The 10,988-nt window shown below is 38.0% G+C and overlaps 1 protein-coding gene across 2 annotated transcripts; it reads left to right on the plus strand.

Annotated features, from left to right (window-relative positions):
• The first annotated feature begins 7,151 nt into the window (after positions 1-7,151).
• On the plus strand, positions 7,152-10,543 carry LOC113656770 (4-galactosyl-N-acetylglucosaminide 3-alpha-L-fucosyltransferase 9-like). Of its 2 annotated transcripts, none has more exons than XM_027168173.2 (2): positions 7,152-7,305; positions 9,209-10,543. In XM_027168173.2, the coding sequence occupies exons 1-2, from the start codon at positions 7,203-7,205 to the stop codon at positions 10,138-10,140; spliced, it is 1,035 nt and encodes a 344-aa protein (XP_027023974.1). In that variant the 5' UTR covers positions 7,152-7,202; the 3' UTR covers positions 10,141-10,543. The 2 variants fall into 2 exon arrangements, with proteins under 2 accessions (XP_027023974.1, XP_027023965.1); XM_027168164.2 differs by having other exon boundaries at positions 7,217-7,305; positions 9,019-10,542.
• Positions 10,544-10,988: the final 445 nt, after the last annotated feature.

Genomic DNA, 10,988 nt, shown 5'->3' on the forward strand with positions numbered 1-10,988 from the left:
ATACAGGTCAGACTGACCATGCTGACCCCTGTACAGCACTGAAAGCTCCTACAATGGGCATCAACACCGGAGCATGGAGCAATGGATGAAGAAGGCCTGGGCTAATGAGTCATGTTGTGGATGGACAGGTGGGTGGGTGTCACTTCCCTGGGGTAGGAGGATGGGAAGAAGACCAACCGGTGGAGGCAGTGTGTTGCTATGGGGAAACTTTAGGTCCTGCATTCATGTGGATGTTATTTTGACATGTACCACTTAGCTAAACGTTGCTGCAGTCCAGTTTCACCCATTAATGGTAATGGTATTCTCTTCTTTCAGCAAGATAACGCTCCTTGCCTCACTACAAACATTGTTCAGCAATGGTTTGATGGACATAACTGAGGAAGGTGTTCAAGGTGTCGATTTAACCTTCAGATTCAACAGATCTCACTTGGATCGACACGATGTATAGGATGAACAATCCATGGAGGCCCCACCTCGACCTCACAACTTGCAAACTTAACCAGTGTTGAATAAAGTACTAGAAAGCAATACTTGAGTAAAAGTACAAGTATCGTACTAGAAAAAGACTTTGGTAGAAGTGAAAGTCACCTTTTAGAATATTACTCAAGTAAAAGTATCTGATATTTACTGTACTTAAGTATCAAAAGTATTTTTCTGATATTTAATGTACTTAAGTATTTGAAGTAAAATTAAAAAGTAAAAGTAAATGTAAAACTTTGATTGTGAACTTTATTTTAACTTTCTTATAGTAAAGCATACTCACGGTTCCCATATCTTCTTAATCTCACATATTTTTAGAGCTGACATCAAAGAAAAAAACAGAAACAGAAATTTCATTATTGTATGAACTTAAGGTAAAAATGAAAAATAAATAATATTTCATAAAAAAACAAATTACCTGCTGGGAGGGAGAAAATTTTGGTCATGTGGTATGAGCATTTGTGGGCTTGTGACCTGTGGAGTACAAATGCTCATACCACATGACCAAAATTTTGCCAGTCATTAGTTTAAACTGAAAAGGTGTCTGTTCATCTTCGAAAGAAGCTGGTTTTCAAAGTATTCAGAATTCAGTCTTACTCTTCTTGGACTGAAGACAAGTCCTGCGATGCTAAATAGCCTTTCACAGGCCCCTGAGGCAGGTAGAGGAGTGTTCAGCTTCACAGAAAGCTTGCACACTGCTGGGAAGGACTTCAGCAAGTCCGTGTGATCTGCTGAACACGCCAAGTACCTATCCAGCTGTTTGGTGCCATCTTGTATTTGAGATGATTGCAGGGCAGAGAAAAAGTCATCTTCATCAGACGAAGTGGACCTGCTGGCATGGCATGGAAAATCTTGATTTGTGAATTGCCAGTATGACAAATTGTGAAAATATACACCTGATTTTTCACTAGCCCCATGATATCTTACCCGTTTTGATTGTGGCTTCATCCTTTGTCCACATCGTTCGGAATTTTGGAAGCAGAATTGCAGCAGCGATCAACTCTGGTTCTCCTGACATGTGGCCAAAACGGTTCATGATTCCCACCTGCAAGGCAGGTTATTTATAGCACATTTCAGCAACAAGGCAATTCAAAATGTACTTTACATAAAACATTTAAGCATTGAGACAAAGTGCCAAAGAAACTTAATTATAATTAAAATTAATCATTGAAGAGTTAAGACAGTAGAAAATAAATACAATAATAAAGGTTACCTGTAGAGGCTTGCAGTACTTCAGGACTCTGTCAAGCTTGACAGTGAGCAGGCTGATGGTTGGAAGTAGCCACCCCATCATGGCATTTGCTTCTGCTTGCAAGATGTTGGTATCCTGGGCGACAGGGCTCATGACCGGCATTCTCTGCGAGAAAGGCGAGTTCAGCTGGATTAAACCTGTTGAAAACTAAACACAACAACATTGATTTTATAACACTGTAACCATTTCAATGGATTCATCAAAATAACTGCTGGAAGAGTAATTCAGTAAAAATGACCAATAATAAATGGAAGTTGTGATACAATGTGATGTAATGTAAAGTTATTAGTGTCCGTGAAAGAATGGGACAAAGGACTCTGATGGTCCCCTCTCCCTTTTTTTTAAACTATTCTCAGCAGTCTTTCCACTGCCAGGAACAGGGGGTTCCTACTGGTGGAATTCGGGCGCAGCAGCTGGAAGGAGCAAGCATCTTCAACAGTTTCGGCGGCAAGGGTGGATTTTCCACATTTGTTCAAAAGTGCACTACACTTCCCAAATGTTGAACGGTACACTTTCTTGTACGCCTCATTGGATGTTGCTTTCATGGCATCAACAGTAGCTATTACTGTAGGTTGAGTAGGTGACAAGCACAGCGCTGGTGCTTTGGGAGCTGGAACTCTAAACCATCATCTTCAGTCAGAAGTGCTGACACATCAACACAATCCACTTCTTCATCCCCTTCTTGATCATCATCTTCCTCTCCTGGTTGAGATGCACTGCCATGATCACCATCACTTCCAATGGCATTATCGTTGTCATCTTCACCAAAAATGTTGAACGCTTTTATTAAGTTAGAGGCATTGTCTGTTGTTGTTCGCACAATCTTCCCCCAAATTTCAAATTCAGAGTGGATGTCATTCAGGGCACTTGCCAACACATCAAATGTGTGCAAGCCTCAGCTGTTTACAGGCTACGGCTGCTGAGCATCTTTTGAGACTGTCGGGGTCAATCCAATTGGCAGTAACACCAATGAAGCTCTGCCTTCTGACAGACCAGCAGTCGATGGTGGTGGCGATATAGTCAACTCCCCTCATGGCCTCAGTCACAGCACTCTTCATTCCCCTGGAGGCATCATCAATCATGGAGCACAGAGTCAGCCGTGACATAATTTTTGCATTAGGCTGCATTTCCTTCACAAAATCTTGAAATGGGTGTTCTTCAACAACATGGAATGGCCGGAGTCCTTGGACCATATAAGTCACTATAGCTTTGTCAATAGACCTCTGAGACAGTCTGCTTGATGCTGGGGGTGGTGGTAGGAGTCTCAGGAGCCCTTTTTCTCTTTGTTGATGTAAGTCCTTCATACTTTTTGAGGTGGTGTACATGCTTTCTCTGTTTCAGAGGGAGAGACATTTAATGCGCAACTTTAGCTACAAGATTTAAAAGTCACACAACACAAACAATTTAACTTTCAAAGTTTAACTTACTTGCAGTTAGATAATGTTTATGAAACTATATTTCCATCAGTGATGCAAATCACTAGAAACTAGTTCAAATTTGCATCACTGATGGGAATATAGTTTCATTTTTAAAAACGTGTCACCATATTATCTCGTTTCAATAACATAACATTCAATTATAAACGCTCAGACTGCCACCCTTAACACCTAGGCAATAACACTATTAACTGGTACAACCTGCTGTTGTTTGTGTTTTGTAGCCTGTACTGTACTTGTGTTATTGTTCATCTAACTCTGCATGTACCTTATAGTTAAACATTTGATTTTTACCGTTTTGGAATCCATTCAGCTGATGTCCGGGTCTGGCACTACCACTTTCAGCATAGCTTAGCATAATCCATTGACTCTGATTAGACTATTAGCATGGCACTCTAAAATAACCAGAGTTTCGATATTTTTCCGATTTAAAAATGGATTCCAAAATGGTAAAAATCAAAAGTCTCTAGGGAAGCTGGAAAATGAGCATATTTTTGAAAAAAGTGGAGTATTATAGCTTCTCTACTAAGATAAAATCCGCCAACTCGTTGTGGCAATAAAAGCATTGTGACTTTGATCAACAATGCAAGCATACATTCACAATTTATAACATTTATAATATTTTTAGCCCAACATTATCCTACAACCACTGAATTTCAGTTAATTAACATAAAAGGAAATCTCAAGTTTGACAAAACGTATGATGCTTCTGAAGACGTGAATAGCCCTTAACACTTTCTTTCTAACCTGCCACTGATTAACATAGCAGTTTTTAAAAAATATTCCTCAATCTAACATTAGCCTACCTGAGGAAATATTCGGCCCGGCAGTTATGATACACCATAAACAGTTAAGCATGTTTCAGTATTATGGGCATGTCTTTGAGAGTTCTTGGTTGAATTAAATCCAGGGTGAAATCAGCGGTGCAATGTTAAAGTTGACGTTAATTAAACATGTGCGCCATGCTAATTAGCAACGTTAACAAGCAGACATTAGCCTGGCCATCACGTTAGTCAGATATCTGATACGGCTTATGATAACTAATGTTGAATCACATTGACATTGTGGCTTTACTGAATAACTATTAATTTAACTTTCCTCGATGTGCTTCTTCAGGTGGGACGAGGAGATTTTGAATGCCAAAATTTCTGTGCTTTCAGGTAGGCGTAAGAGGCACTTCATCCGGTAGGAAGAATCTTTCATACCATTGTACAGAAACATTTCTTGCAAATACGGCCACGGGTGTATAACTTCTTCACCCTGTTCACCACTATCGTCGGGGTGGCCATCCTCGATAACGGGAGGTCCTCCAGCAGGTGCTTCCATGGCGGTTTTAGTTGTGCTTCCCTTTGGTAACATTACGCTGAAATAGAGCATGCGGAGCGGAACGCAATCTAGGAGCAGTGAATCGCCAAACCTCCCTTATTGCAGTCGCACACATTTCTTCTGATTTTATTTTGTAGTAACAAGTAATGAAGATGCTTAGTGGAAATATAGCAGAGTAAAAGTATACATTTTATCTAGGAAATGTAGTGGAGTAAAAGTGAAAGTTGACATAAATTTAAATAGCGAAGTAAAGAACAGATACGTAAAATTTCTACTTAAGTACGGTAACTAAGTATTTGTACTCCGTTGTGGCATAATCTCCTGATAACTTTCAGTTTTGACCCTACAGATAAGAGCAATACATCAATCGAATCTGTAAAGGGTCTACATTTATTTGTATACACACATAATAACAAGAAAACACTGTGCTTTTGTAGAATAAAGAAAATAAACAGAGTGCGTTCTCTGCCATCTCGGTCTTGGTCACCACTCTTCAAAGACACATAAATAAAACAACCCGAATCTCAGCGAATACTTGCCTCAAAGGCAAAATAAATATATGGATAGAAAGCTTGAAATGTCTACTTTTAAATAATCAAATTCAAGTCTAAAACAAATAATCTATTTTTATGTAATCCGTAAGAAAGTAAGGAGTGGTCCGGTTTCTCCTGTTTCCTGCTCCTAATTATAGCTAATGTGTTCCGGCCTCCCTCTGAGCACGCTGTTCATATGGAAATGAACTGAGGTGATTCAGGTAACCACGTACACCCCCCCTGAGAAATGGCATAAAACGTCAATCTTAATCATAGAATGCTTTTGCGCGTTTGCATTATGGCACGCTACACAGCTGTTGCACGGCTGATCGGCTGTTACAGTATTACAGCACACAGCACAAAACAATGAAGTGGTACAGAAAGCTATTTCTACACTTATTGGACATTGCTGCCACCAATGCTTTTATTGTACACAAAGAGCTTTATGGCACCATGAGACACAAAGAGTTTATGGAAGAACTAATTGCAGAGCTCTGTGTGTCACAGAAAATACCACCAAAACGGACCAGTGTTGACCATGTGCCTTTTCCAGGAGCTGAGCAGGCCTCAGATGCCACTACTAGAAGGTGACACGGGAGTGGATTTTCAAACTACCAAAAAGTCCCACTCCCAAAAAAAAATTCTTGTCCCATCCCAATACCGCAAAAAATAAAATAAAAAATGGGGACAATCCCATCCTGTCCCAATCCCAAAAGAATGACTCCCATTCCCTCCCACTCCCGTGAGTTTTTTCCGACTCCATTTTTAATTTTCGCGGCTTCTAGAGAGTGCATGTGGAAGATGCCTTCGCTTATATTATTTGTGTGGAGCACGGGTGTATGGAGAACATCATTCATTTAACCAGCCATACCGAAGCAAACAGATTATATTTTTATTTATATCAAAGGTATATTTGTGTATTCCCGGTCCCGCCCACTCCCGCTGACATTTTTTCCTGTCCCGTTCCAGTCACGTGATTAATAGTGATTTTGATTCCCATCCCACGGGATTCCCATGGGATTCCCGTAAACCGTGGTAATCCCGAAAAAATGTCAGCCTATAGCCACTACTGGTCGCCAGAGATGTGTGCTTTGCAAAGCAAAGCATGGTAAGAGGCAGGACACTCCCTGGAAATGCCAGGCATGTGATGTTCACTTGTGTGTTCAGCTGAAAAGGAACTGTTTCCTAGAGTGGCACAAAGATGTACAGTATACTGTAACTGTTCAATTCTGGGTACTATGTGACAGAGTAGCTTAGTGGGCTTCTACAAACCTTACACCCTTTTTTTTATCTTGCACAGCTTTACCCTGATTGTGTCTTCTGTGTTATTACTAACGTCTAAAGTTATTTTGTGTGATGGTTAAATATTCTAAAAAACTACAAACAAAAAATATACACATTTATTTTGTCCTCACATTCTTCCCTGTATCTCCTCTCACAGTCACACACCTGCCTGAAAGGCTCATTATGCAGCTCATTATATGGGCCTTTGTCTTCACAGGTGTGAATTACATTAATATGCATGATACTTGACGCTTACTCGCATATGCCCTTTATAAACAAAAAGTGTCTTCGAAAATTTAAATCAATATATTGTTTTCTGTGAGCGAGTAAACAAGATCATTTTCACATAATTTTGAAGCAAAAACTCTAATTCTCAAAATATCCAGTTCTCAAAAGTCCTGTGAACCAATGTTCTGTATGTGTTTTATGGCCTTATTCAAGTGATTTAAAATGTTTAATTTTTCACTAACCACGCATAAACATTGTTTTCTCGAAAACACACTCATGTTCATACATGCTGCTCACATATTATTGTAGTCCAGTTTGTGCTGATTACAAAGATATTAGACTTTAGCCATTTATATCTTTATAAGCAACTGAAAAAAGCACAAATGTCAGGGTATGACAAAACTTCTCCAGGCCCTAAAAATACCCTTAGACCTCAGAGGGTTAAAACAGATCAGAAAGTTACTGCCGTTGAAGATTGCTTCCTGAATCTAGATTTACATCTGAGTCATAGATGCATTTACACAGATACCGATGCATGTCTTTCATGTCTTTGTCTATTCTATATTCTGTGTATTGGGCCCAAGAGGCTGCAATAGGTGTAGCTAATGAAATCAGTTAGGGTGGGGTGGGGAGTTGTTTGTCTTTCTAGCAGATGATTAATATATGATTTACTCAGTCATTAACAGACAGTTCTACATTGCTGAAGAGTTGCAGAAGCCCAGAAATCAGAAACCTCCTGAACTTCATAGAGCTACCATTGACTACGGTATAGTAATCAAAAACCATATATATTTACATAACTGGAAATATTTAGATATTTATGTACTTAAAGGATAAGGAATAAGGATTGTCTTGATGTAAGGGATTTTCACAATGCTGATTACACTATTCATGTAATAGTATTGAACCGTTTACAGATACAGCTATATTAATAACTTAAAATGTGTCCTTATAACAAGCACCTGTTATAGTTGTATGTTCAAACTTCTGTATTTTTTTTCTTTCTGTTGTTGTAATAAGAGAATAAAGTCAGCGCTTTGATGCCCAAACAAACCCGAGGTGTCCTTTTCTAAGTTTTGTGCATGTCATTGTAGTCTGCATTTACCTATTTATAGCTACAATGAATACGCAGTAGTTGTGGGTTGTATCAGCTACTGTATACACATCGTTCCTTCGCCAGCTTGAGTTTTTTTAAGTTTTTGTTGAAAGAGAAATAACATAGATAAACAAATTAACAAATTAATTAATAAACACTGTTTATTTGTTTCTAATGAGTATAAACTGTGAATTATTAGATAATTTCTAGATGAACTGAGTCGGTTGTGTTTCATGTTGTTTTGTTGAATCATGTGGAAATCAAATTTTTTTATTGTAAAATCAGATAAATTAATACCTTTTATTTGACACCTCTTATTTGATGTTACAAGTTATCTGAGCTGATAGATTTTGAGGTTTACTGTTAGCTATCTGGTTTATGTAGTGGATCATTGTGACGTTTCTACAGCACAAAGATGCGTGATGCAACACGTTTAAGTCACACTTTACCTTTACCCGCAGGAATCCATTTCTTGTCTCAAACATTCTTTGTGAACCTGTAACATTAGTTAATCTGTTTAAATAAATAAAGAACAGTTATTGTACAGCTTGACATGAGTCTACTATTTGTAATAATACAACTAAGTACTATGAAGTATTTCCTGAGCCATGTGTTAAAAGACATTTAAAAAAACATAAAAAAAAAAAATTTATATAAAAAAAAAAAAACTAAATGAAGTAGATTGAAGAGAAAATTTGCAATGTTCATCGCTTTTGTCATTCTGATTTATTATCTTGTGATTTGTATGAATATATAATAGAGTTTTTTTTTTTTTTTTTTTAGTTTTTTTTTTTTTTAGTTTTTCATATTTTTGTGCTTCAATTTGCCTTTCTGGATGAGGTTTCGATTTCTTCTTTTATTTTTTTGTACTATTATATAGAGGCGATAATAAAACAATAGCAAGAGACCTGAAAGCAAATGGTCAGTCGATTTTACTCCTAAATATGCTAAAAAAAAGTCCTACACCCATAAAGTTCAACTCTTCTCAAGTTTGTGACATTTTATCAACATGCCCACTTTTATTCACTGTTACTTACGTTGCCAGCTCTCACTGACACGACATTATCTGGTTGAGCGCTATCACAATGCCATAATTGGATAACCTAAGAATCTTTTTCAGAAAGTTCATCTAGATCAAAAGTGCATCTATTTTAGTGAGATATTAAGTCTGTAATGTCTTTTCATTTCAAAAGACCTATAAAAGTATTGGAACCATCTGTCCATTAGACTATTGGTGCACCATTATCTCTTCCCTTGAAATTTGGTACACTTCTACAACCAGGTTTGTGGCCTTTTCTTCTGGTTCCCCAATTCTGACTCTTGAAAGATCCTATGCCCAAGAAAGTACCCATGTTCTTTTATTCTGTCTGTTTTTCTTTCCAGTGGCCTGGGATGATGATGATATCTACATCAAAATTACAACAGTTTTGCCTGATAGTCACTTGCTGGCTTGCGGGACTCTTCTCTTGCTTGGTGTACATTCAGTATTCCACACGTACATGTGCACCGGAACCCATTCCTTATTATCAATCTTACAATAATGCAAACACCCTTAATCCCGTTACCACTCCAGGTCAACAGGAGGAAAAACCCATCCTGCTGCTGTGGAGGTGGCCTATGGAAAAGCGGTGGGACTTTAAAGACTGTAAAGCCATGTACAACATTGACGGCTGCCAATTGACCGATGACAGAAACCTTTATAACCAATCAGATGCAGTCCTCGTTTTCCACAAAGGTACCAAAGGGGACCTGTCCAACCTTCCGCCTTCTCCTCGGCCTCCGTTTCAAAAATGGATCTGGCTTCACGTCGAATCGCCGACCAACACGGGGAGGATTCCCGGTTTGGAGAAGCTTTTCAACCTCACACTGAGCTACAGACAGGATGCCGACATTTCTGTGAGGTATGATCTCACGGTCAGCAAGAAGCCAAACAAAGACTTTGTGATCCCAAAGAAGGACAAGCTCCTGTGTTGGTTCGTGTCCAACATGGCCCTCTATACTGGAGTAGGGACCAGGATGAAGTACTACGACGAGTTAAAGAACCACATCAATGTGACTATTTTTGGAGGAATGGTTGGCACACGCTTGAAAGATGAAGACTACTACTCCACGATGGCTAGCTGTAAGTTCTACCTCTCTTTTGAGAACTCCATCCACATAGACTACATCACGGAGAAAATAAATGGTCCTCTTTCAGCTGGGACAGTTCCAGTCGTCTTGGGGCCACCGAGAGAAAATTACGAGCAGTTTACTCCGAGTAATGCCTTCATTCACATCAGCGACTTCCCTGATGCTGCATCACTGGCTAAATATCTGCTTCAGCTGGACAAAGACGATGAAGCGTACAAGCGCTATTTTGACTGGAGAAAACACGTAACAGCGACACCCCATCTAATCTTTCCTTATCAAGAGTTCATCATATACATCTGTCATGCCTGTGAATATATTGGAAGGTACAAAGACTATAGAGCTGCAAAAGACCTCTACAAGTGGTGGTTTTCATAAAGAGGACCTTGTAAACTTTTTATCACTCTAAATCTTAGGGACTGGGCTTAGGTTTCTTTATAAACTGATTTATTCCCGATAACATGCTCGAAATAATTCCTGATAACGTATATCCTCATGATAGCAAGCGAGTGACTATTCATTACAGTGCATTACAATAGAAATAAAACATAAATGTCATTACTGTGTGCATTAAGTGAAAAGAATATTACATTATTCTTCATTATAGACTATTTATTTTTTAGCTTTTAAAACACTGTTTCAACTAATGCTATTGCTTATTACATATGATTGTGAGTAAAAAAAAAATCATTTCTATTGCACATTTATGATATTTCTTTTCCATATTACAGAATTATTATAAAAATTTATAAAAACAACCTGCACATAACAAGGCTTTTTACATTTTACCTTTTTTATTTCCAAAAATAATTTTTAGACATTTTTTAGTCAATGCACTTGATGACATTTTTATTTATTCATATTTTCTAAATGTAAAAAATAAAAAAGAAGAATTATTCATAGATATTACATTATTCATAGATATTAAAATGACTTAATAATTATGCATTACTTTAAACATGAAGATGCTGATGATTTCCATTTGTAGCACAGCAGAAATGATCACATCTTCTCTCATAAGACAATGTCGGTCTACACCGAGGTGGTGGAATATAACTTAATATAACTCAGAAGAACGGACTTACTGACTGGCCTCTCCCTGAAATTTTTCATTTAGATGTTATTTTTTTTCCTGATTGTTTGAAAAAAAAGAAAGAAAAAATGGTTCGAAGAGAGTTTTAGACTCCTGGTATCCTTTGAGTGTGCTGACGAACCAGCATTGATGT

The sequence above is a fragment of the Tachysurus fulvidraco genome, chromosome 4 (genome assembly GCF_022655615.1).
Source record: "Tachysurus fulvidraco isolate hzauxx_2018 chromosome 4, HZAU_PFXX_2.0, whole genome shotgun sequence".
NCBI lineage: Eukaryota > Metazoa > Chordata > Actinopteri > Siluriformes > Bagridae > Tachysurus > Tachysurus fulvidraco.